Genomic DNA, 26,487 nt, shown 5'->3' on the forward strand with positions numbered 1-26,487 from the left:
ACCAGCGTATATTTATACAAATGTAAGTGCTTACCAGCAAAGAGAAAAAGAAGCATTTACAGCTTGCTCAAGAATTAATTTTTTAGTTTTACCGCAGCATTGTGTGATGTCTTCAATTCAGTGGGTAAACTATTCCAGATCTTTATCCCTGTGAATTGCATTAATCTCTCACCATAAACGTTATTTCTTGGCGCCAAGTTAAAGTTACCGAACGTCAGGCTTCTAGTAGGGCGGAAAGAGGAATAAAATAACCAGACATCAAATGGGCTATTGTATTTTACGATACTGTTAACACAAACGGTCATTTTATATTCACGCAAAAGATCGAAGGGTAGTATTTTTAGCGATCGGAATAACGGCCTGCTTGGCTCGTTGTACTTACTGTGAGTTATTATTCTTATGGCACGCTTTTGTAGCCTTCGAAGAGGATCCAGATAAGAATCATAAGTCCAGGCCCACGATTCCATGCAGTAGATTAAATGACTATTGATGAAAGCAAAGTAAAGCGCCCGCAAAATTCTTTTATCAAAGTAGCCTCTAGCTTCTAAAAGCGCGTGGCAGCCGGAAGCCAGCTTTACACCGACGGCAGTTATTTGACCTGCCCAGTGAAAGTGATCATCTAGTATAATCCCGAGGTATTCAAACGTATCCGTACGTTCCTATCAGCAGTTGTCAATTTTTATCTGAATATCTTCGTAACTAATTAATTTCCAACGGGAATGAAATATAATGTACTTTGTTTTTTTAGAATTAACCGCTAACCTGTTAGCAGAAAACCACTGGGAAATTTTTTTTCAACTCTGCGTTTACTTGTCTTTGTAATTCAAGAACATTGTCGGCCGTACGTATTAATGCTGTATCATCGGCATACATAATAATTTCGGAAAAGCTTAATACATGAGGCAAGTTCTTGATATAAAGGGAGAAGAACAGCGGCTCGAGAACCGATCCCCGTGGCACCCCTGTGTTTAGATATTGCAGTGTGGAAGTAATATCAGTCATCACGACAGCTTGCTGTCTGTTTTTGATGTAATTAGAAAATAACTCATAGGCTTGATTACGTATGCCGTAGTGCTTTAATTTATGCAAAATAATTGAATGATATACGGTATCGAATGCTTTTTGTAAGTCAAGAAAAACAACTCCCGCTAGCTTGTTGTTGTTCAGGGCCGTGTTAATCGATTGTGCTAACGTCAACACTGCGGATGACGTAGAATAATTAGACCGAAATCCATGTTGCTGAGGACAAAAAACCTTGTATTTCTGTAAAAACTTATTTATGCGGTTTGATAGAATATTTTCAAAAATGTTATTTACAACGCTAAGAACCGATATCGGTCTGTAGCTAGACGGATCGGAAATGTCCCCGTTTTTGTAAACTGGAATTATTTTTGCAATTTTCAGTATGGATGGGTAAGTTTCGTTTTGTATAGAATGATTAAATAAATTGCATAAGATTGGGCCTAAAATATCCACGTTTTCCTTTAACAATCGCGCGGTAATTTGGTCTAGCCCAGCAGATTTGTTAGTTGAAAGATTGTTAATATGATGAAAAACTTCGGAAAGTTCAATATCATACATCACAAACGTATTGACAACTGGGTTTGACGCTATGTAACTGTCTGCAGAGCGGGGAATTTTGTCTTCCAGAGCTTTGCCTATACCAGAAAAAAAGGTGTTGAACGCTTCGACGGTGCTGTTGTCAACGCTGTCAGGAGTAACACGTTGTGATTGACGGCCCACAGTAACCTCATTTATGATACCCCATATTTTACGTGTATCGCCAGATGCCTCCTGGATGCAGCGTGAGTAGTATTGTTTTTTACGGGCCCTGATTCTCGTTACGCATTTGTTGCGCAGTAGCTTGTACTGACCTAAATAGTAACGATTCATCTTATGGCATTTCCATTTATTGTACCAGAAATTCTTCGTTTTTAACAGTTGCAAAATGTCATCATTCATCCAAGGGCGAATAGGTAATTGATATGAACGTGCAGGGAGTACGCGACAGCAGTTATTAACTGCGTTTTTAAGAATTCCTATCAGGTTCGAGTATTAACATCATTGCCGTATATATCATCAAAACTGATCTGCAAGAGGCTCTTTCTCAGCATTGTGTAGTCTGTCTTGATAATATGTCGTCGATGTTCCTTCTTATTTTGGATTAAATTATTAAGTACAACAAACATCGGAAGGTGATCCGCAATGGGTTCTTTGAAAACGTCAGCATAAACGTCGGTATCTATATTTGTTAGAGCGTGATCTATAATTGATGAAGATACACTTCTAACACGCGTGTAGGTGGTTATAACATCTCTAAAGTTGAATGACTGCAGCAAGAATGAGCAGTCCTTATTAGCATCTTGGCAAGTATCAAGGTTAAAGTCCCCAACTACCACAACGGGATCAGTGTACGTTGTTGATATTGTCATAAAAATCATTTCCAGTTTAGCAAGAAAATCAGGTAGACTAGAATTGGGAGGCCGATAAATGACACTAACAATGAGAGGAAATTCTAACTTTACGAACAAGGCTTCCATAAAAGAACAACTGCACGAAATTGATGGCAAAGATATGTAAGAAAAACTTTTATGAATAAATAAGGCGACTCCGCCACCGCGATTTCGCGACTCTCTTGGATGTGAGGTAAACCTGTAATCAGCGATTACAACCTCCTCGCCTATTTTAAGCCATGTTTCCGTGATTGCAATAATATGAAACGGTTGCACATGCTCAGACGACTGTGCCACAAGTAAATCTAAATGTTTTCTGATACTTCGAACATTGCAGTGTAATATTTACGTTCTCGTTTCGCCAGGAAGTTGTTGAACCTGAACATTATTCATTGTACGCCTTGATACTATTATTCAGGTAACATTATTCAGGTACGCCATGATATCTTACTAAATGATGAGGACACAGTGGGTGACTACACGACTTTGACGAGATCATCTTCGCAAGTTATGTGAAGAACCTTCGCATTATCCGATTTCCTCATTAGAATCTTGCCCTCAGAAACCCATGCGAACTTCCAGTGTCTCTCACGCTTTGCACTTATGGCTTTGCCAAGCAAAACTTTGTTACGCTTTGCCAAGCAAAACTTTTATTTGGCGCAATCGCATTTGGTTTCAGCCACAGGAGCACTTTTACCGCTGTTACAAATTTCTTACGAGAATCTAAAACAATGGAATGCTAAACATTGATAAACTCAGTTGTTTTATGTTTAGACTTTTTTTCTTTTTTTGTGTGTTTATTATGTTATCCTTTTAAAGATTTTTGTTTTGTTTGTTTGGAAACCCAACACTTTTAAATATATACCTATAATACCTAATGAAATCAGCCCTTTCTTTCAAGAAATGAATTAATTTAAAAAGCAAGGCACTGCCCCATTCATGGCCTATCCCCTAAGGTGGGTTGCGCCAAGTTGTTGAGGAACCAGCCATCCAATCATTGTTCTCCTGTACACATCAGTATCGTGTTTTGGTATCCGTGCTCGAACCACATTTATCTTATCCACGTACAAGCCCGACTGTTGAGTTTCATAAGTATGGAGCCTATGAAGTAAATCATAAAGACCGCATATTTCTGAGGTTTTTTTTCTTTGAGATATTTCACGAGAAATACCAATCACCTTGTAGTTACCTTCTCTTTGAACCTCTCCCATTGAGCGAACATTGTCAAGTGTCCACATTTTGTCACCTCTAGTACCAATTCTTCGACTATTTTAAATGCGAAGCATTTCTTAGCAAACTACGGTGACTTTGAGCGTATCTATTTATCTAGACACCTACGACGAAACAGCCAACTCTCCTGGCTGTTTCGATAATGACATTGATACTAAACTTGGTATGACATAACATGACTGTATGAGGAACATATTTGACTAGTCATAATATGAAAATCATAAAATTTATATCATGAATGTCATGATTTACATTTCGTGGTCCTGCCACTCTTGCGGTGGTTTCGTTCATATAACATCTTGCAAAACTGGTATGGTATGACATGATTGCATGGTGAACACAAGCGACAGACCCTAACATGAAAATCATGACATGCGTGTCATGTAACAACATGACTACGTTCCATGCTCCTGATGCGCTCGCGATCCTTTCACTAGTATTACTTATACAAAATTGTATACTACGGTACGTAAATGGATGACGAAGCTGTGTGACTGGTGCAAACATGATAATCATGAGATGCGTGTCACGTAACATGACACGCATCTCAAGCCACGTTACATGCCACGCTCATGATGCGCCGGCGGCCGTTTCGCTAGCTTCACTTATACCGAATTTTGTATTACGGGGCGTGAATGAATGACGAAGGTATGATGCTGGTGCAAACATGATAACCATGAGATGCATGTCATGTGAGAACATGAATACATACCACAGTCAAGGCGCCAACACGTTTCGACGTGACGCGGTGCGCGTGCTCGCCGGCGTTTATTTCGTCATGTCACGCCGTTGTTGCCACGCCAGGTACCGGTCCTGCCATATACTCGTAGGCGCGCACCGCGCTGCGTTGCTTTGACGTTGCGCGGTTCAGCGCGTCCGGCGTCCCTACGTCAGGAAAAGAGGTAGACGCAGTGTTGTCTGGGTAATGCATCTGCACAAAATGCAGCATGTCGCATGCGTCGGTTACCATTCGGCCGCGCCGACGGATGCTGGTCACACCTGGCGTCAGGCTATAGAGTGTTTGCGTTTTGCTAAACTTGCGTCGCTGTGCCCAGCGTTCGGGCGCGTCAACGCTAGATTGAAGTATATTGGGCCCTTATTTATTTATTTATTTATTTATTTATTTATTTATTTATTTATTTATTTTTTTATTTATTTATTTATTTATTCATTTATTTAATTATTTATTTGTTCATTTATTTATTTTACCTCAACTGCCCCCACCCAACGTGCTACATGAAGAGTGGGCTGCGGTACGAAATTCTTTCGACGTGGTTTTTGAACAGAACTGGACTTGTGTGGTGCACGACGTTGGATGGAAGATCATTACAATCCTTTGCTGTTTGAACAAAGAACGAGCGAACATGGGCAGTTATGCGGGTATGCGCAGGATAAACAGTGTGGCGGTGGCTAGTACAAGAAGAGATTCGATGTGCGGGCATGATACTGGATGCGTCAGACGATGAATGAAAGAATTTGTGAAAAATGGTTAATCTAGTGGCCTTGTGTCGCAATTCTAGATTCTAAAGTTGGACTTGGCCTTTCAGATTAGTGACATCTGAATTATAGGAATATTCAGAGTAAAAGAACCTTGCTGCCCTATTCTGAATAGATTCCAACATTTTAGATAGATTAGATTGGTGCGGGTCCAGACGGCGCAAGCGTATTCGAGTTTGATTGATTGATTTGTGAGGTTTAACGTCCCAAAACCACTATATGATTATGAGAGACGCCGTAGTGGAGGGCTCCGGAAATTTCGACCACCTTGGGTTCTTTAACGTGCACCCAAATCTAAGTACATGGGCCTACAACATTTCCGCCTCCATCGGAAATGCAACCGCCACAGCCGGGATTTCATCCCGCGACCTGCGGGTCACCAGCCGAGTACCTTAGCCACTAGACCACCGTGGCGGGGCTATTCGAGTTTCGGGCGTAGTAATGTTAGGTAGACTAAACGTTTTACAGGAGGAAGGGCAAGGTGTAAAATTCGTCTGAGGTAGCCAATAACTATATTTGCTTCGTTACGGATGTTTATTATGTAGGGTGTCCAATTAAGATCGGGAATTATGTTTATACCTAAATACCTATAGTAGTCCACGGTGGACAACTTAGAGCCGAAAATAAAGTATGTTGGAGCCAGGTAATGTTTCCTACGGTGAAAAGAAATGACAGACGTTTTGTTGTTGTTCAGAGTCATTAGTCAAGTTCTGCACCACGTTTCAATTGTTCATAGATTGTTTTGGAGAATGCCGGAGTCATTAGGGTCATTAATAGGGCGATAGACCACACAGTCGTCTGCGAATAAACGGATACTCGACGATATAATATTATGGAGGTCACTTATAAAAATCATGAGAAGGAGGGGACCGAGAACTGTACCCTGGCATACACCTGAGACTACTTGACGACTGGATGATGATACCTTGTTGGCACAAACAAACTGTTCATGGTTTGAAAAAAATCTTGGATCCACATTAAAATGGCAGGGTCAAGGTTTAAGCACGAAAGTTTTAGAAAGAGGCGTTTATGGGTTAATCTTATCAAAGGCTTTTTCGAAATCTAGAAAGAGAGTGTTAACAGGAATATTATGATTAAGACATGTGTTGATATCGTTAATAAAAAGCGTGAGTTGGGCGTCACATGAGAGGCCTTTCTGAAAACCGTGCTGACTAGGGTGGAAAAAATATACAAACGAAAGAAATTTCATGGTTTGAGAGTAGATAATATGTTTCATAAGCTTACAGCATATGCATATTAGTGATATTGGACGGTAGCTGGAAGGAGAGGATGACGGACCTTTTTTTAGGAATCGGAATGATCTTGACGACCTTTCAGTCTCGTGGCACCACTCCAGATGACAGTGATTGCTGAAAAATATGAGACAATGTAACAGCAGAAAACTGTTTAGTGTTTATCAGAACTTTAGAATTTATGAAGTCGATTCCAGCTGATGACGTCGCTTTTAATGACTCGATCACTCTAACGATACCGTGAGGTTCGAAGATGACGTTAGGCATAGCAGGGAACTCATGAGTGGAAGCACCAGGAAGAATATCTTCGGGTTCATCGGTAAAGACATAACAAAATGTAGAATTTAGTGTTTCTTCGAACAAAATGTAGAATTTAGTGTTTCTTCAACATAGGACTCAGGTATTGTAACATTTTATTGTGAACTTTCTTACAGCGCAACACCAGAAAAAATACAGGACAGGGAAGGAGTAGAACAGAAAGAAAAGACGACGCTGACTCACAGCTGTTGTTTATTGGAAAAAACGGGGTGAAAAATATTGGCAATATATATAGGTCCCGGCAGCCTACACCACAACATGCGCAGAATACGAGGTGCACCGAGGTAGCGTTATCACACTCATGGCAATAAACAAGCTTGGCCAAAATAACTTAATTCTTTTTCATGCAGTGTGACGGATGGTTCACTAACGCACTTGCTACCCCTAATCTTTATATGATATGCCTCAGCGATTTCTCTAGTTATCTGGTTAGGATGCTTGAAGATGATGGTGGTTCTCTCAAAAATGGGACGACAACCGCATGATCTGCAATGTTCCGGCAGATGAAGTCGCGCGATCCCTTGAAGAGATAACTCATGCTTCAAGGGATCGCGCGACTTCATCTGCCGGAACATTGCAGGTCATGCGGTTGTCGTCCCATTTTTGAGAGAACCACCATCATCATCAAGCATCCTAACCAGATAACTAGAGAAATCGCTGAGGCATATCATATAAAGATTAGGGGTAGCAAGTGCGTTAGTGAACCATCCGTCACACTGCATGAAAAAGAATTAAGTTATTTAGGCCAAGCTTGTTTATTGCCATGAGTGTGATAACGCTACCTCGGTGCACCTCGTATTCTGCGCATGTTGTGGTGTAGGCTGCCGGGACCTATATATATTGCCAATATTTTTCACCCCGTTTTTTTCAATAAACAACAGTTGTGAGTCAGCGCCGTCTTTTCTTTCTGTTCTACTCCTTCCCTGTCCTGTATTTTTTCTGGTGTTGCGCTGCAAGAAAGTTCACGATGGATCCTAACCAACTGGCCCGACTTACCGTCTTACTATATTGTAACATTTTGTGGATCGCATAACGAGATAGGTTTCACATGAGTTGGGTTAATGGCCTTCCAGAACTGTTTGGGGTTAGTGCGTATCGTGTCTCGGAGGGTAGACGATAAGAATGTTCGCTTAGCTTTTAAAATCATGGATTCGTAAAGCTTTTCAGTATTGCGATATTTTTTCCATGCTTGCTTAGTATTATATGCCTTAGCCGAGCGGAAATGTCTCTTCTTTTCGTTGTTAAGGCGTTTTAATGCGTTGTACTACGGAGAAGTAGGACGTTCTGTAATAATGATGGTAGGAATATAGGTGTTCAATAATTGTTGCATTTTCTCTTTGAAAAGCTCCCAGTTTTCAAAAAGGACTTGTTTTTGGGCTAGTTGGTGCATACTTGGTGCGGAAGACTGAGGCGCGAAAACATATCGTGAAGCAGGAAGAGCAGGAGAAGAGACATAACAGCGCCAACCACCAACTGTTTAATGACCATCTAGGAAACGCACAGGAAAGAAGAAAAACTGCGCATGCGTGCACAGCCAACAAACATCGCACAGCGTCATGATCAAGGCACTACGTTATCAAAAAAATGAATTTCTGTTGCGTACAACACAATAGATGTATAACACTGATACAATCAGGCCCTTTCTTTTTAATAAAATAAGCTTCCAAGAGCTTTCTAGCTGTTTGGTTTTGCTCCTACCAAGAATCATCGTTTTTTTTCAAACAATGGCACACATCTGCAGGCTTTACAGTGTGCTGGAAGATGCGCATGATCACTTTTGCCCAAACTATTGGCATGCTCCCCTCAGTCTGTCATTAATGCAACGCCCCGTTTGAGCGATATAGAACTTGCCACAGCCTAGGGGTGTCCCATATACCACGCCTTGTGCGCAGTGCCTAAAAAGTCTTGTGTGCTGCTTCTGGAAGCCCCTTTGCTCATTACATGTGATACGCGGGCACAATTGAGCAAGATTGTTGGGAGCTGAAAAAACGACCGGAACTCCGTAACGGGAAGCCACCTTCTTGAGACTATGGCTCAGACGGTGTATATACGGAACCACCTCAGGCTCAGCCCCGCCGCGGTGGTCTAGTGGCTAAGGTACTCGGCTGCTGACCCGCAGGGCGTGGGTTTGAATCCCGGCTGCCGTGGCTGCATTTCCGATGGAGGTGGAAATGTTGTAGGCCCGTGTGCTGAGATTTGGGTGCACGTTAAAGAGCCCCAGGTGGTCAAAATTTCCGGAGCCCTCCACTACGGCGTCTCTCATAATCATATAGTGGTTTTGGGACGTTAAACCCCACATTTTAATCAACCACCTCACGCTTAACCCGCTCTCTCTCCTTCGGGCGCACCCGAAGGAGAGAGAGCGGGAGCATGCCAATAGACTGAGGGAGCATGCCAATAGTTTAGGCAAAAGTGATCATGCGCATCTTCCAGCGCACTATAAAGCCTCCGGATGTGTGCCATTGTTTGAAAAAGCGGTGATTCTTGGCAGGAGCAAAAAACAAACAGCTAGAGAGCTCTTGGAAGCCTGCTTTATCAAAAAGAAAGGGCCCGATTGTATCAGTGATACATCTATTGTATTGTACGGAACAGAAATACATTTTTTGATAACTTAGTGCCTTGATCATGACGCTGTGCGATGTTTGTTGGCTGTGCACGCATGCGCGGTTTTGTGTTCTTTCCTGTGCGTTTCCTAGACGGTCATTAAACAGTTGGTAGGTGGCGCTGTTCTGTCTTCTCTCCTGCTCTTCCTGCTTCACGATATGTTTTCTGCGCATCAGTCTTCCGCTCCCAGTTTTTGTCAACAGATAGTTTTCAAAAATCTATGAGAAACCAATCGTAAAAAGAGGAAAGTTCGTTATTCATACTTTCATGATCAGCTTTGTCGTATAGTGTTATTCTTTTCTTAATTTGGGGGGGGGGGTGGCAAGTTGTATTGGAAACTGGCATGAATCACTGAGTGATCGGTTAGGCTTGTTAGATTAGAAACTGACGAAATTTTATCAGGTTCACGATACGCTCCCGGCCATTTTGCTAGCTCAACATATAGCAATCTTGGCGTTATTTCACGTCAATGGATGACGAAATATATGATTGGTGCAAACATGATAATCCTGACACGCGAGTCATGTAAGAACAAGACAACATACCACGCTCATTGCCTGCTCACGGCCGTCTCACTAGCTCCACATATCCTAAGTTTGGTATCATGTGACGCGTATAAATGACTGTGATGATGTGGATTGTGTGGCCCGTGACGGGGCGAAGAGGGAACGGCAGTTCTGCTCTGCGGTACGCCTTGGAGCCGAAGACGAGAAAAAGGAAGCGCGAGCGGGGCATGCGGCTCGGCCAGTTGGAGCGTGACATGGTGCGAACGGCAGCTGCTGGTCGGCGGTTCGGGTCGCGACATCGCTTAACCAGGCGTCCGGCAGTTTTGCGGACCTGGTGAGCTGGCTTCCCGCTCTGTGGACGGCGTTGACACGCGGACCGGCAGCATAGTCTGTTCGTGGCCTGAGGTCCTGGCGCCCGAGTGGTGGAACGAGGTGGCCACGGCTCATGTTGGCGACGGGCCATTAATCTGCACTGCAGTGGCCTGGTGATCTACCGGCCTGCAGCACCACCATCACCACCACCACCACCTCACCACGGTCAAGGCAGCGTGACTGCACAAGGAACACCGGTGACGACCGACCTCGCCGCAGCGGCAACAGTCATAACGGCGAGTAGGACAGTTCCTGTGCCGAGGCGCGTAGGACGTTTGGCATGTAAATAAGGAACGCTATAGTGTGTTGTGTGTGAATTGTAAGAGTTATCGGTTGTGTTAAAGTCTGTGTTGTGTGTACAGAGTCCCCTGACTGCCGGTTGATTTATTCCGGATCCTGGGCCCACATTACACCATAACAAACTTGGCGAGCCTGCCAGGATCCCACCAGTAACATCTCGAACGCGGAAATTGCCAGTCAGGTGTCTGCACGCAGCACAAGACGAGAGACATGGATCTCGATAAGTTAGCGGCTGTAGCAGCTCAGTTAGGCTTGTCTGGCGCGGAACTTCGAGAATGGATTGAGCGAGAGCAAGTTAGGCAGAGAGATGAGCGCACAGCTGAGAGAGAAGAGGCCAACGAAGCAGCCGAGAGACAACGGTTACCGGACGAGAGGCAACGGTTAGCAGACGAGAGGCAGCTGCAAATCCTCCAACTTAAGCTCCAGCTTCAGGAAAGTGCTCAAAGTCAGCCATCTGCGGCGGCAGCACTCGCCCCATCGGCAAACCCGTCATGCCTGAATCCGCAGAAGTTACTACCGCTATTTAACGAGCGACGCGATGACCTGCACGCGTATTTGCAGAGGTTTGAACGCGTGGCTACTGGGCAAGAATGGCCAAGAGAGAAATGGGGAGTAGCCGTAAGCATTTGCTTAACTGGTGAGGCACTCACTGTCACTGGTCGAATGACTGCTGACGAGGCCCTCGACTATGATAAAATGAAAAAAGCCCTACTTCAGTGCTTCAGATTCACGGCACAAGGATATAAAGACAAATTTCGGAAAGCCCGGCCTGAAGATGGCGAAACAGGGAAACAACTAGCAGCAAGGATCTCGAGCTATTTTGATAACTGGACTGAGATGGCTGATGTGCCCAAAACATTTGAGGGTCTTCGTGACCATGTTATAGCCGAGCAATTCTTGCGTTGCTGTAATCCGAAGCTGGCCATCTTCCTGAAAGAGAGGGAATGCAAAACCCTTACATCCCTTTCAGAGTGCACCGACCGCTTTCTCGAAGCACAGGGAGTCAATAACATTGGTAAAATTGCAGATGATACAAAGGAGGCAAATAAACCCGGTGCTATGTCACAGTACAAACAGCCGAGTTGCTTTCTGTGTCACCGCAAAGGACATAGCGCTCCGGATTGTCGTGTGGTTCCGAAAGAGTCTGTGAAATGCAAAACATGTGGGCGGCTTGGCCACAAAGCCACCGATCGCAAGGATCAGAGCAAAGACAAGTCGGTGTCTTGTGCTATGATAGAACAGAAAAAACAGGATTACTTCCCTATGGCCAAGTCCAAGGATGAGATATGCGCTGCTGAATGCCCCAAGAAGTGCGAGAACCAACCTATGTTCTTAGTCGACAACATGCCAGTGGTCGAAGGACGAGTGCTTGGACAACGCGCACGTGTCTTACGAGACACAGGGAGCAACACGACCATCGTCCGACGCGAGCTCATGCCGGATCGATGCCTGACCGGGCAGACGGCAAGAGTTATGCTTTTGGATGGAAAGGCCAAGGAACTACCGGAAGCAAACATACAGATACACACGCCCTACTTCGTTGGGGATGTAAACGCTTTATGCATGACTAACCCTTTGTACGACCTCGTGCTCGGCAATATTCCAGGAGTAAAAGGACCACAGGAGCCAGATACTACCTGAGAGTACTCTGACGCCCTGTTCCCTGAATCGACTGGTTCGAGCGAAATCCCGGCATGCTGGGAAAAGTCAACCTTGCTTTCCGCCGTCGTCCGGACGCAGGGGAAGACGGACAGTATGATGAAGATTCCGCTAATTGGTTCGCTAGAAGTGACCCGAGTGCAGCTAACTGAGAGCCGAAAAGACGACCCAAGTCTGAAGAGTTGCTTCAGCAAGATTGGGAAGGAGTTTCACTCCAATAAAGACACGACGTACCACTTTTCTGAAGAAGCTGGTCTACTGTATCGACATTACCGCCTTTCTACGGGGAGGACCTTTAAGCAAGTAGTCGTGCCAAGGACACTTCGACAACACATTTTGAAGGTTGCACACGAGGGCAATATGGCTGGTCACCAAGGCGTGCGACGTACCACAGACCGTATCCTTGGGGATTTTTACTGGCCAGGTATGCATGAAGAAATCAGACGGTTTGTCAAGTCGTGCGACGTCTGCCAGAGGACAACGCCGAAAGGGAAAGTCGGAGTCGCTCCGTTGGGCAACATGCCTCTCATACGGACACCATTCCAAAGAGTCGCCATTGACCTGATCGGACCGTTATCTTCTCGATCAGATAAGGGAAACCGCTATGTGCTTACCCTCATTGACTTCGCTACTCACTATCCTGACGCAGTAGCCCTACCCAGCATCGACGCTGTCAGTATTGCAGAAGCCCTCCTTGAAATATTTTCCCGAGTGGGCCTGCCTCGAGAAGTGGTTACCGATCAAGGGAGAAGTTTCACGTCGGAACTCATGAAAGAAGTGGGCCGACTACTAACTGTAAAATTTTTTCGTACCACCCCATATCATGCCAAGGCCAATGGATTGGTCGAAAAATTCAACGGTACGCTGAAGGCCATGCTCAAAAGGGTGTGTCAGGAGAAGCGGCGGTCCAGGGATCGCTACATTGCTCCTCTTCTCTTCGCTTATCGCGAAGTACCGCAAGCCAGCTTGGGCTTTTCACCATTTGAGTTAATCTACGGCAGACATGTGCGTGGACCTTTGAGTGTTATGAGAGAGCTGTGGACGAACGAGAACATTGAGGATGAAGTGCGAACAACGTACACTTACCTTGTGGACCTTCGAAACCGACTCGAACACACCTGTAACCTCGCTCATGAAGAGCTTGGTAAAGCACGTGAAAAGCAAAAGCTTCATTACGACCGTAAGACCCGCCACAGAAGGCTACGGCCCGGTGACAAAGTTTTAATTCTCCTTTCTACAGACACCAATAAGCTTATCATGCAGTGGAAGGGCCCGTTTAAAGTTGCTGAAGCCAAGAATGATGTTGATTATGCAATTGACTTAGGACAGAGCATCAAGGTCTTCCACGTCAATATGCCGAAGAAGTATGAGGAAAGAGAAATAACGTCTCCTCATCAGGTGGCTGCAGTGAATACTACAAGTGCAACACCTGGGGAAGAGGCGAACAGTGAGAGCAACGACTCTGAGGATACCATCCCCTCTCTCAGTCTATGCCAAATACAAACGGCATCAGACGTCAAGATATCGCCCAAACTGCATACAGACCAACTTCAACAAGTTCGACAATCGTGCGAAGAGTTTGCAGACATATTTTTGGACCTTCCCGGCAAGACACAACTTGTCGAATGCTCTCTTGACCTCGTCATCGAAAAGCTGGTTCACGTGCCTCAGTACCCGATTCCTCTAGCGCTGCGTGAGAACGTCGAAAAAGAGGTACAGGAGATGCTTCGAATGGGCATAATCGAGAAATCAAAGTCGCCATATCATGCGCTGATCGTTGTCGTCAAGAAGCCCGACAACACCATACGGTTGTGCATTGACTTTAGGGAGCTGAACAAGACCTTGGTTTTCGACAGTGAGCCAATTCCGAGAATTGATGTTGTTCTAGCTCTTGTGGGGAAACAGAAATTTTTCTCGAAATTCGATTTCATGAAGGGCTATTGGCAAGTGCCCATGGCTCCAGAAAGTCATGAAAAGACGGCATTTTCAAGCATGTCGGGGCTCTACCACTTCAAATACATGCCTTTTAGAATTGAGACTGCCCCAGCGATATTTGCACGCCTTATGAGGAGAGTTCTAGGCAATTTGCCGAATGTGCATCATTATTTTGACGATGTGGTCATCGTTACTAGCACATGGCATGAACATATGGAAGCCTTACGACTTCTCTTCGAAAGAATCCGCAATGCAAACCTCACAGTCAAACCGAGCAAGTGTGAGATCGGAGAGCGTACCATTAGATTCCTCGGACATCGCATTGGCGAGGCGAAGGTAGAACCAATGCTGAAAACGGTGGACAAGATCCTAGCCGCCAAGCGCCCCACGACGAAGAAAGCTGTACAATCCTTTCTCGGCCTTACGGGCTATTACAGGCAGTTCATTCCTAACTACGCAAAGATTTCCAAGCCCTTGACTGACCTTACCAAGAAAGGCCAACATCACATCGTATCGTGGGGACTGACGCAAGAAAAAGCATTCACCGTGCTGAAAAACAAGCTCGCCGCAAGTCCCATACTGCAAACACCGGATCTTTCGAAGCCTTTCGTGCTCCGTACTGATGCCTCAAGCACAAGCATCGGCGCAGTGCTTCTGCAAAACAGTGGGGACAATATTTTACATCCGGTTGCTCATGCTAGTCGCAATCTGCTGCCTAGAGAGGCCCGCTATTCCACAATAGAGCGTGAATGCTTAGCGCTCGTGTGGGCTGTTCAGAAGTTCCACATTTACTTATGCGGCAAACCCTTCATTATTCAGTGTGACCACCAGCCACTCCGGTACTTGCAGTCAGCCAAACACGTCAATAATCGAGTGTTACGATGAAGCTTACTAATGCAAGAGTACAGCTTTACCGTAGAAAACATAAAAGGCTCAGACAATGTAGGAGCGGACTACTTAAGTCACATCTGAATTGCTCTAATCTTTCTCCGCTTGTGTATTTTTCATGTGTGTTTTTTTATTACGTGCTGTGTGGATCACAACCATTCGGATTCGTGTGAATTTGTTCCCTCTTTACAAACGCGCCTGCACTTTTGCCTACTTACCGCCTGGCGTGGAGTGGAATAGTTGCTCACAACTATCTTAAGTGGGGGGTGGTGTGATGATGTGGATTGTGTGGCCCGTGACGGGGCGAAGAGGGAACGACAGTTCTGCTCTGCGGTACGCCTTGGAGGCGAAGACGAGAAAAAGGAAGCGCGAGTGGGGCGTGCGGCTCGGGCAGTTGGAGCGTGACACTGTGCGAACGGCAGCTGCTGGTCGGCGGTTCGGGTCGCGACATCGCTTAACCAGGCGTCCGGCAGCCTTGCAGACCTGGTGAGCTGGCTTCCTGCTTCGGGCTGCGTCACTCAACCAGGTTTCTGGCAGCCTTGCGGACCTGGTGAGCTGGCTTCCCGCTCTGTGGACGGCGCTGACACGGGGACCGGCAGCATAGTCTGTTCGTGGCCTGAGGTCCTGGGGCCCGACTGGTGGCACGAGGTGGCCGCGGCTTATGTTGGCGACGGGCCATTAACCTGCACTGCAGTGGCCTGGTGATCTACCGGCCTGCAGCACTACCATCACCACCACCCCCACCTCACCACGGTCAAGGCAGCGTGACTGCACAAGGAACACCGGTGACGACCGACCTTGCCGCAGCGGCAACATTCATAACGGCGAGTAGGACAGTTCCTGTGCCGAGGCGCGTAGGACGTTTGGCATGTAAATAAGGAACGCTATAGTGTGTTGTGTGTGAATTGTAAGAGTTATCGGTTGTGTTAAAGTCTGTGTTGTGTGTACAGAGTCCCCTGACTGCCGGTCGATTTATTCCGGATCCTGGGCCCACATTACACCATAACAATGACAAAGGTAAACGACACATCCAAACATGATAATCGTGTCTTGGAAGTCATGTACGGCATTATTTACCTCCACCTTGTAACGTTGTACTGATTTTAAAGTGACATATCAACATTTATCATTCGTGCTTCGCATACCATCGATTCCCACTCTACGTGGAATCTGCGAATTTTTTTACTAAACAATCCTCGCGCAACAACTGTACGTTAAGTTTCCATAGAATCACTTAAAGGAGAACTTACGAAAAGTTTTAGGTTTTCAAGAAACGGTGACCAAGCAGCAGCCATACTCTGCTTGGAAATGCAGTCCAAATAACTTTCATGCTTTACACACACATGAGTCTTGTGTATATCTTCACAATACAACAGGAAATACCACCGTCATATTATGTGGTACAAGCGTACATTGTCATCGGCCGTCAGAGCATGGGAATATAATAATCACTTTATAGTTTAAAGCCAGTTACACAGTACAAAAAGAATTCACGTTACTGCACTCTTAAGGCCCGGTAGTTGGTGCATAGCAAGTTATGAAAGTTTCCATACACGTAGTCTTTAAAAGGGCCCTGCAACACTTTTTCGGCATGGTCGGAAAACGCTGCCGATCGGAGTAGAGGCTCCCGACAACAGGCGAGCCAAGTATTATAGCGCAGCACGTGGCCTGGAATTCACATTAAATTACCAAAGTAAGCTAAAAATCTCTTTTTTTTTCTCTCGACAATTCACGGAAAAAAAGCCCAGTAAGCCCATCTATCAGCTATTGGCTGATTTGAACCTGGCGCACCCAGTTGTTGAGAGGTCACCGCGAGAGGCCGTTACTTGTCCACGCGTGCGCGCGCAGTCGCACTGACAAAGCCGTGTATTCGAAGAAAAAAAAGAAAAAATGCTCGAGGTCACGAGGCGCGAGTGACGTTTTTGTTTGCTCCTCCCATCCCTCCCAGCTCAGCTTCCAGCGCTTTCGTCGGGACGAGAGAAGATCGAACGTGATAGCAGCGTGTGACAAATCTTTGTACCTCCACTCGTATTGGACGAATTCTTGACATTTTTGCGGGGTTTAATTTGTGAGGTAATACGCTCTTTCAGTGAAAAATTATATGGTTGCTCAAAAAAGTGTGTCAGAGCATCTTTAAATTTAAAGTACGCACTAAGAACATAGTATTGCTATCCTGTTCAACTCTTAAAGACGAAGTTTAAAGGTCACCAAATTTTGGGGGAACTGTTTTAATTCTATTGCGACGAGTACTTTTGCGCCCAGTTCGCAACAATTGCAGGTAGTGATTTCATGCATTGAAGAAAAAAAATATATATAGAATCCCAGTTTGCACCACTTACTACCAGAGTTACGTGCTCAATCGTACTAAATATATTTTTATTGATTTTATTTACATCTTAAACCAGTGTCAGAACGGCATTTTTAGTTCGAATCAGGGCCATCCGGATCGGTTTTTTATCGTGATCTACTTTATGGCCACTGCTGCACGGCCTAAGCACTGGGTCAGATGAAATGCATCAGGTGGCGCTGGCGTGCCGTAAAACATGTCGTTGAGAAAACTCGGCGTGTGACATTTTTATAGAGCCATTTATCAGCAATAAAGTTGGTGCCAAAACACCCGAACACCAAATTGTTGCGTGCCACTACACAAACAATATCATTATTTTATCATTCGATGAAGTTTTCTATGTCTTTACCTGTATCGGTGCGTGATTCGATCTCGACTCTTATGTCTCATGGCAACCCCTTCTAGTATCTCGTTCTAGACGCCTCGTTCTACACGCCTGAGTTTCATTTCTGGCTCCTCAGGTTCCTGTCACTCCTGCCAGTGGTAAATTGTGATAAAGGTCTCTTCATTTCAATACGTAGAGCGCATACGCTGCTACGTAGTCAAAATCTAGCGACACTCCTAATCACTTTGCTTTGAAGTGCTCTAACTTCTCTTATGATGCGAGAGTCGAACTAAGCGCGGAAGCAACAGTCCTCGGCTTATTGTCTGCTTGTCCCCTAACTAGAAGTGGTCAATATGAATCTTAAAATATGCAATATTACAAAGATTTTCCTCATTTAAATGGTTTACAATTAGCATTTCAAAGACAGATCTAGCTATTTTAATCCGTTTTTTATCTAACTTCGCTTGATTTTTTTAGTTTATTGTGCTTTCAAGAAGCTCTGCCGGGGGGCGCACACGACACCGAAATCGCGGTCTCTCAGTCAGATCGTGATGCACGGATCGCGAAAGCCTTGATTCCGATCAGGCCTGATCGCAATAAAAAGTGACCGTGTAGCAGCAACCTAATCCGGATCGTGGTTAATCCGGATCGGCACTGCTCGCGAATAAAAATGCTTGTGTGACACCACCATTACTCGATCTTTTAGGGATGGAGAAGTTGATAAATTTTTACTCAATACCAACGAAACCAACGCAGATAATCATACCCACGCCGGAATTTCGGCGAAGGGAGCCTTTTTAACGCTGTCGCGTTAATGTTCCTCGTATGTGATTGTCTGCGCTGCCTTAAAAAAATACTGAGCTGAAGAACGACGCAGTAGACTTCGGACAGTTGGGTATTTTCACAGTGCATGCGTGAGCACAGGCGTACGTTATCGAATCACTTGGGAGTGAACTCCTTGCCATTTTTCTTCTTAAGTGGCGACACTTGGACGAAGTGCATAGTACCAGGGTTTATTACGTGCTTGTTGAAGTCATCTTCGCACGATTCACTGCACGCGGTAATCAGGTATAGATTAAGCACCTCAGTTACCACAACGGTTAATTAAATCATGATCATGAGCGTTATGGCAAATTCAATTAGAAGAGCAGGAGTACTCGAAAAAACACTGAAAGTGCCCCCTTCGGAGCCGGTGTGTTTCAGTGTTCGAACAGGTGCAGGAGCACTGTCATCCATTGGTAGAGCGAGAGTGCTTTTGCTGTGCCGAGAGCAGCCAGAAGCAGTTTGAGCGCTCTCGCCTGAAAAGCGGAGTAGGAGCAGTACCCCAAGTCACCTGGCCCTTAAACGCCACAGTTTCCCAATTTTTCTTCACCGACAAGTCCCGCGGCAATGGTAGCAACCATGTGTAGTTTTACACCGGGGTTTTGTACGGACTGGACATCGTCCTAATGCGTCTTTAGCGTCATTGCACTAGCATACTAGGTATTATGATAATGAAGGGCGTGTGGCTGACCGGTTTCACGTGTATTCTGCTTCTTCCCCACAGTGATTATGCCAGGGCTTAGAATGTTTCGACCACATGGTCTCCCTTCTCATCACCCGCTTCAACTGCCCTCCGCGAGCGCATACCATTCCAGTGGCAGGTTGAGTGGCTCTGCTCTCAGTACGCTGCGCCCCCCCCCTCCTCAGTACCCTGCCCCTCTACTTCTGTTCTCTCAATGGAATTCGCCATTAGTCGTGACGATTGAGATGTGCCACTAGAGTTACACATGTGTGCATTCACGTAGAACGTTGTTATAGACGCCAACCACAAATAGACATTGTACGAACTCTCATACTCACAACACACTAATCACTAGTTCTGTCAAAACATTTTTAAATTCTGTGTTATAAAAATTCCATTGATGGGGGGATTAGCCATGTTTTTTTGTTGTTGTTTAGTCTTTGTTATTCACTTTTTTTTGTTGTTTATTGAATTGCATATGTCTTGCACCATTTTGCAGTTATCGTACATTATTGTCATACCCCACCTCACACAACGTCGTCAGACATTACAACCCGTGATTTATTTGTATAAATAAAAAACATCAACAAGACAGTTCACATGGATTTTACACGTAAAGAATTTCTAGAACACAACCTCGTGCTCTATTCTCAATGGCACTCACAGTAGCGTTACTTAAAATAGAGTGTACTAGAATATGGGGTAGTGGGTTCAGCGAAGAGCCGTGGCTGACGCAGTTGGTGTCGACAGCCGCGAGATGGCACCACCTTAGCATGGGCTGTACCCTAGCGCTTTGTCTTTTATGCACTTCTGTGCTTTGATATTAGTAACAACAGGAGTTCAACGTGCAAAAACCACCATACGATTATGAGAGACGCCGTAGAGGAGTGCTCCGGAAATTCAACCACCTGGGGTGCTTTAACGTGCACCTAAATCTAGGTACACGCAGTATTTGCGCCTCCACCGAAAATGCAGCCGCCGCGGCAGGGATTTGATTCCATGATATGCGCTTGCATACGTAATTGCTGACACGTCAGCGAAAAGCTTTCTAATGGGTTTTTTACTGCATTCAAAACAAAACGAAATGTCAAAACTACAACACACAGTCCAAATGCAGGTATTAACAAACGACGGCGAAGCAGTCATCCCTGGGGAAACTGCCTGCAGTTTGTAAAGCTTGGTTTGTGAATGATTGATGATTGATTTGTGGCGGTTTAACGTCTCAAAACCACGATATCATTATGAGAGACGCCGTACTGGAGGACTCCGGAAAGTTTGACCACCGGGGGTTCTTTAACGTGCACCCAAATCTGAGCACACGGGCCTACAACATTTCCGCCTCCATCGGAAATGCAGCCGCGGCAGCCGGGATTCGATCCCGCGACCTGCGGGTCAACAGCCGAGTACCTTAGCCACTAGACCACTGTGGCGGGGCTTGGTTGGTGAACGAATGAAAAATTAGGAAGATTGAGGTATTGAAGGAGCATCTATAAACCCGAAAGTTTCTTTATAATATTGCTGCTATATCGAGTCGTAGTCTGCACACTGCGACAGCTTCGGCTTCCTTCGTTACGCGTGCGGCACCGTTTTTGTCGACAGTTGCATCATGAAATTTTAATTATGTTACGAAAGTGGCAAAACAGCCGTTTGGTTGAGAGGCATGCCGTAACTGAAGACTTGGGAATAATTTTGACAATCTTGGGTCTATAAACGATTATGCGCCCGCCGAAATACTGCTGCTGTGGCCGGGATATTGCACTGTACAGTCAAAAGGAAACATCACTTGACACCACTGTCAGACTGTAAGAAGAAACCCTTTATTTCGAAGCGCGCAAACTGCAGTGAGCAGTAGCACCGAAGAAATTAGTCGCCATTTCGTGGAATTATCAGTTCACGATCACTTCATCACGGCGGCAATTTTATGAACACAGACTGATTTTCGCGCGAAGTTTTTTTTTTCGTTCTGCCTCTCGAGACTGGTTGATACCCTTCTCGAAAAAAATGAAGTCATGACAGCACGTAAATTCTTAATCACTAAATTTCGATGTCGTGTCCCCCCCCTAAACCTATATCTACACAGAGCTGGTCAGACAACATCACCCCTCTGCGCATTCTGCGGAGAAATGGAATCACTAGATCATTATTTTTTGTATTGTCGCCGCTACGAGATACTTAGAAAAAGGTTACTAGTTATTCCATTTCGGAAAATAGGCCTTACATTGACGGCGGAAACGGTGCTAAGCTTTGGCGCCTCAGCTTTGGGACATTGCCACAGGGATGCTTTCAATGCCATTTGCAATTATATTCAGGCAACCAAGCGTATACCCTTGTGATCTTCAATCAAAAACAAAAACAAAAAAAAATTATTTATTACTCCCAAGGGCAGAGTGAAGTAAACGCAGCTAAGTGGTAAACATAACACCTCAAATCTCAAAATTGCTCAACTTAATTTTTTTTTTCGTTTGCTCTTTTTATGTTGTTTTTATTTTTACATTAGTCTTATTATAATACCAATTCTTTACACATAGTTAAAATGATTACAGAAAAACTGCACTACACTTTCTTGGCCAATCCCCCTGAGTGGGTATGAGCCAACCTCCCAGGGAAACAAAACAAAACAAAACAAAACGTAAATTACCGCTCTCTTTGACGAGATGCGGTGCGATGGAGCTCACATAAATTCAAGGTAAGCAAAGCTTGAGTAAGCGTTTCAGTGAAGCTGCAGTCCGTGCAGTTTTCGCCACCTCGGGTTCGTAGTCAGCAGGAAGGTCCATCAATGAACCTGAATCAGTGGCCTCATTATCAACACAGGGTACTGCAGTTTTTTTTTTTTGGAGATGGTAGATTCGACCACCGAGTTCTTCCGCTTTCTCGAAGGTCTTGGATGTGGCGCTTTCTTCGATGAGTAGCTTGGAGCGTTAGGCAGTAACAACGGAACGGCGTCCGGCGTTAGCTCTGGTCTCCTGCGTAGTACGCGAACTTCTTCGCCGTTTATAACGTGCACGTATTTTCCGAGAACACATGAAGACTCGAAGTGTAGCTCACATGCAGAGCAGCTTTCGTTCAAGGTCCCATCCTTTCGATGTAAATTCTGTTCCCAAACCTTACTCCGTGCTTCGTCTTTGGGTGCAGCGAAAAGTGACGGCTGCTCACCTTTTTTCGAAGGGTATACCCTGTTTTGCACCTAGGTGCAAAGCAGTGTCGTTGCTGCTGATGATTCGGCATCGCCTCACTGTCGCGTGACCAGCAAAAACATTGCCAGAAAAACTTTCGTTAAGCAGGCGCGAACACAAGCAACAGGTCACTGAACAGCAGCCGAGAAGGCGGAGCGGTGCGGCACTGACAATCCTGCCAGCCCATGCTACGGCAGCGCTGCCTTGAGAACTGGTTTTTTGTCCACGTGCGTTGCTTCACGCGTTGCACGGCGAGAGAGGGAGCCTGAACACACTACCCCATACTCTATTACACTAAACTTAAAACAAAAACTTTCGAGTTTACTTTTCAGCAAAGCAAAAAAGGCGCTTACGTTCCTTCGGCATAACGTGAACTTTCGCATACAAACTTAAGAATTTCTTCATAAACCCTACGTTCATCCTGTTCTAGACTAATCTTATGTTGTTTGACACCCCTCACCTGTTCTTGCACAGAAAAACATGTAAAGAGGCTGAACTTAGTCATTCTAGTCATTTATGGACGTAATGACGGGAATTTCAGTCCTAAAGCCAAAGAACTTGTATTCCAATTTCATACGTTACATTTTAAAAGTCGCAGGCTAAACATGACGCTTCTTTTGATAGTAGCTTTCATTCAAAAGTAAGCATTGAAAAGTATTTTTCTATAAAAGCACCTATTCACCAGTCTCGTACAATTAACCATAATATAACGTTTGATAATTCCCCTGCGATTCGCTCACATTACCATGTCCAACCAGAATCTGCTAGTCGAGTCTGTCGTAAATATATCGTCTAATGACACATGCTCCCTGCTGGTAAAATGTTTTTTGTAATATACATTACTGTTTGAATGTTACTGCTAGCGATCACTGATGTATGCTTGCGCATATTCTTGTTATAATCTTGACACTTGTGCCTTTGTAATTCAGCATTCTTTATTAAAGTTCGCCTAAGTATGCTTTAACTGACTGCTGTGATAAACATTTGTGTTTCGTCAAGGATATGCATGTAAATGAACTTATTTATGTTCGTTGCCTTGATGCTTTTAGTCTCAACTGCTGCACAGAATGTTCGGATTCCCCCACCCCACATTTATGAAAATCGCGCAACAATTTTGTGTCTTGAAGGCCCACTCTGCACGAAGCACTCGTAAATAATTTGTCAGCAGCAGCAACGAAAGCGTCAGAAAAGTGAGCAGCTGCGTATGTTAGGGTACTGCCATACGTGCGTGCATCGGATGCTTCGTCAATTCAGCAAAGCAAGAATGAGGGTTTCCAACCTCAAACACAATTAAAAATGACACTATAAGTAATGTTACTGCGAACATATACGTCGGAGTTCACTTTTCGGCAAGGCCAGGAGTGCACTTAGGACCTTTCCCCGGAACGCGAACATTTGCCATAAACACCGTTCAAAGGCTCATGCTTTAGACTACTTAGGAGCAACAATGACGCTTTCAGGTTCAACAGAAATGCCGTTTATACAAATCTTTATTTGATGCCAGAATGCATTTTACAGGTATTACTGACCCTAACTTTCGGTGCTGCAATTTGATAGGCCGCTGTCGAATGTGTACGCAGCCTTTTAAGTATCAATTTATTGGCGGTGCGCGATGTCTCTGCTAAAATGTGTCATTCCGTTGCACCAGGCTCCTAGCCACACAGGGACGCCATACATGCTTCACTGATGCGTGCCTCCTCAACGTTGCCTTGCTCTGCGCGCTCCACTGACTCGGGTTCAGCCCTTGCCTCGGCCTCTTGGGCACTCGCGCTGGCCGGCGTGGCACCACTTTCTGGAATATAATTAGGTCATAAGTCATATAGTTGGTCTGAAAACATTCATATTATCGTATATAGTTACAAAAGTGATAACATGAGAGATGTTGCCAGTGATTCTGTTGTAGCGGGCGCTCCACTTCATATATCGTTCGTTTCACGTCGGCTCACTGGGCCATAGCGAAGATGCAATCACTGGGCATCGAAACGAATCGACATAGAATGCTGCCACGAGGTATGTGAACATCAGTGCATTGAACAGGTTGAGTTGGAGTTAAATGTTCGTATTACACAGTCTTTCACAATGTTCAGAAACGCGTATTAAAGAATGATAGGTCCAGACGCGCATCATAAGGTAGGATTGTTGGGTGATGTCTCGCTAGCAGCTTTATCGTCCCTTGAAAAATCATCCGACGAACAAAGGGAATCTTTCAAGGATGGCACAATATGCAAGCTCTACAAAATGGTCTACAAAGAACTGCAATTGTTTAGAAAGCTTTGCTTTTGTTATCACATGCAAAATATTCTACTGTGTAACCGATTCTCAGAAGGTACAGGCAAAATTAGGAAGCCATAGACAGTTTCTGGTTTCACCTCATTATTCTGTTCTCAAAAAAAAAAAAGCACTCACCAGCAACAATGATGCCAAAGATGGTCAGGCCGACAAGAATAAGCTTCAGATGCATGTTTCTTTTTTGGGCTTCACTGGTTCTGAATAATAAAACAAATAGATTTCGGACGTCATTTTAAAGTGATGTCAAGTATATTAGGCAATACCATGAACTCGATATTAACCAGCACGATAGCTTTCTGTGCAATAAACCACTGTAGTGTATGCACAAAAACCATCAATTAGAGCATCGCCACTGTACTCTTATTGCTTACTTCTCGTCGAGTCCACGAGCAGCATGAAAGCAGCTTCACTCCCTGAAGCGACGAAGTTGTCTTAAGCTAGCGTTTTTTGTTTTGTTTTGTTTTTGACAAATACGCGAGACTGACTCTCGAAGGAATGTGCTGCTACCTTGTCTTGTATAATATTCCTGTTTGTCACTGTAGCAATCTCTGCTTTGCCCTTGTATCGAAACTGAGTTCTTTTTCTTGAAAGATTTCACAATGTTTTTCTGCTCCTCTTGTTTGGGTTAAAATTTTTCATCATGTCGCAGATTGCACCAAGTAGATCAAACATATATATTGCTCGCTTCATCTTTAGTTCCACTTGCTCTGTGCTTTGAGGGCGAGGTGATATTTGCGTTTCACGTGTATTTTTTGCAGAACTCTTTCGAAGAAGAAGAAGAAGAAGAAGAAGAAGAAGAAGAAGAAGAAGAAGAAGAAGAAGAAGAAGAAGAAGAAGAAGAAGAAGAAGAAGAAGAAGAAGAAGAAGAAGAAGAAGGAGGAGGAGGAGGAGGAGGAGGAGGAGGAGGAGGAGGAGGAGGAGGAGGAGGAGGAGGAGGAGTTTAATGAGAAGGAGTAGAGTTCGGTAGCCTGCTACTCCTCACGGGAACAAGGGGAAAAAGAAAAGAAAGGGGAGGGTATGTTGACGGGTGATTGTGGTATAACACAATGAGTCACTGTACACAATGCCTCGTTAGGTGTAGTACACGCACAAAAGTATCTACATTAAAAGATTTTCTAAAGACAAGAATCTAAACCTGTCTCACATAGAAATGCGAGCAGGCCCTCTAAACTGCATTGGGCGTGATCCACAAGTTCTCAAGCACCCAAAAGTTTCTCTTCCGGAAAGGGTCGGCAGTCTATGTCATCTGCGAAGCGCTTAAGAGGTTGTCTTTCCACAGCGTATAAAGGGCACACACACAGGATGTGAATAATAGTTTCTGGCGTGTTACACAAGTTGCAGTTAAGATTTTGCTCTAGTTCAATCATGCATAATTATCGTCGCGTGTCTGCAACACCCAGCCGCAGTCTATGTAGTAGCGTTTCTTGGTCTCTCCTTGGTCAGAACGGAAGGCGAAAAGCACAAAAGTGAAGCCTCTAAACGGGCTTGTCGCGATAATCCTGATCATTCCATAGTCCTTGCATAGATGTATTCATACCTTTACACAGCAAGACATTGATGTCATATTGGGAAAAGTGAATTGATATCACTTCGCCAATAGTGTGCGCCATTTTCGCTTTTGTATCAGATTGTTCATTTCCAGCTATGCCACAATGACTGGGAATCCATTGCAACGTAACGGTATGTGCAGATTAAAATGCCCTATTCACTATATTCATTATGCCACACACCAGAGGACTGTATGCAGTGTCTTGTTTCATGTAGTTTCTAATTGCCTGAAGTGCCGGCTTGGAGTCGCAAAATCCATTTCGCGGGACTCTGCTCTAAAATGTAG

The 26,487-nt window shown here is 44.8% G+C and overlaps 1 protein-coding gene across 1 annotated transcript; it reads left to right on the plus strand.

The window, feature by feature from the left end:
• The first annotated feature begins 10,743 nt into the window (after positions 1–10,743).
• LOC142785406 (uncharacterized) lies at positions 10,744–12,174 on the plus strand. Its single transcript, XM_075883887.1, has one exon. The coding sequence runs from the start codon at positions 10,744–10,746 to the stop codon at positions 12,172–12,174; it is 1,431 nt and encodes a 476-aa protein (XP_075740002.1).
• Positions 12,175–26,487: the final 14,313 nt, after the last annotated feature.

Source organism: Rhipicephalus microplus, unplaced genomic scaffold (assembly GCF_043290135.1).
Source record: "Rhipicephalus microplus isolate Deutch F79 unplaced genomic scaffold, USDA_Rmic scaffold_21, whole genome shotgun sequence".
Taxonomy (NCBI): Eukaryota; Metazoa; Arthropoda; class Arachnida; order Ixodida; family Ixodidae; genus Rhipicephalus; species Rhipicephalus microplus.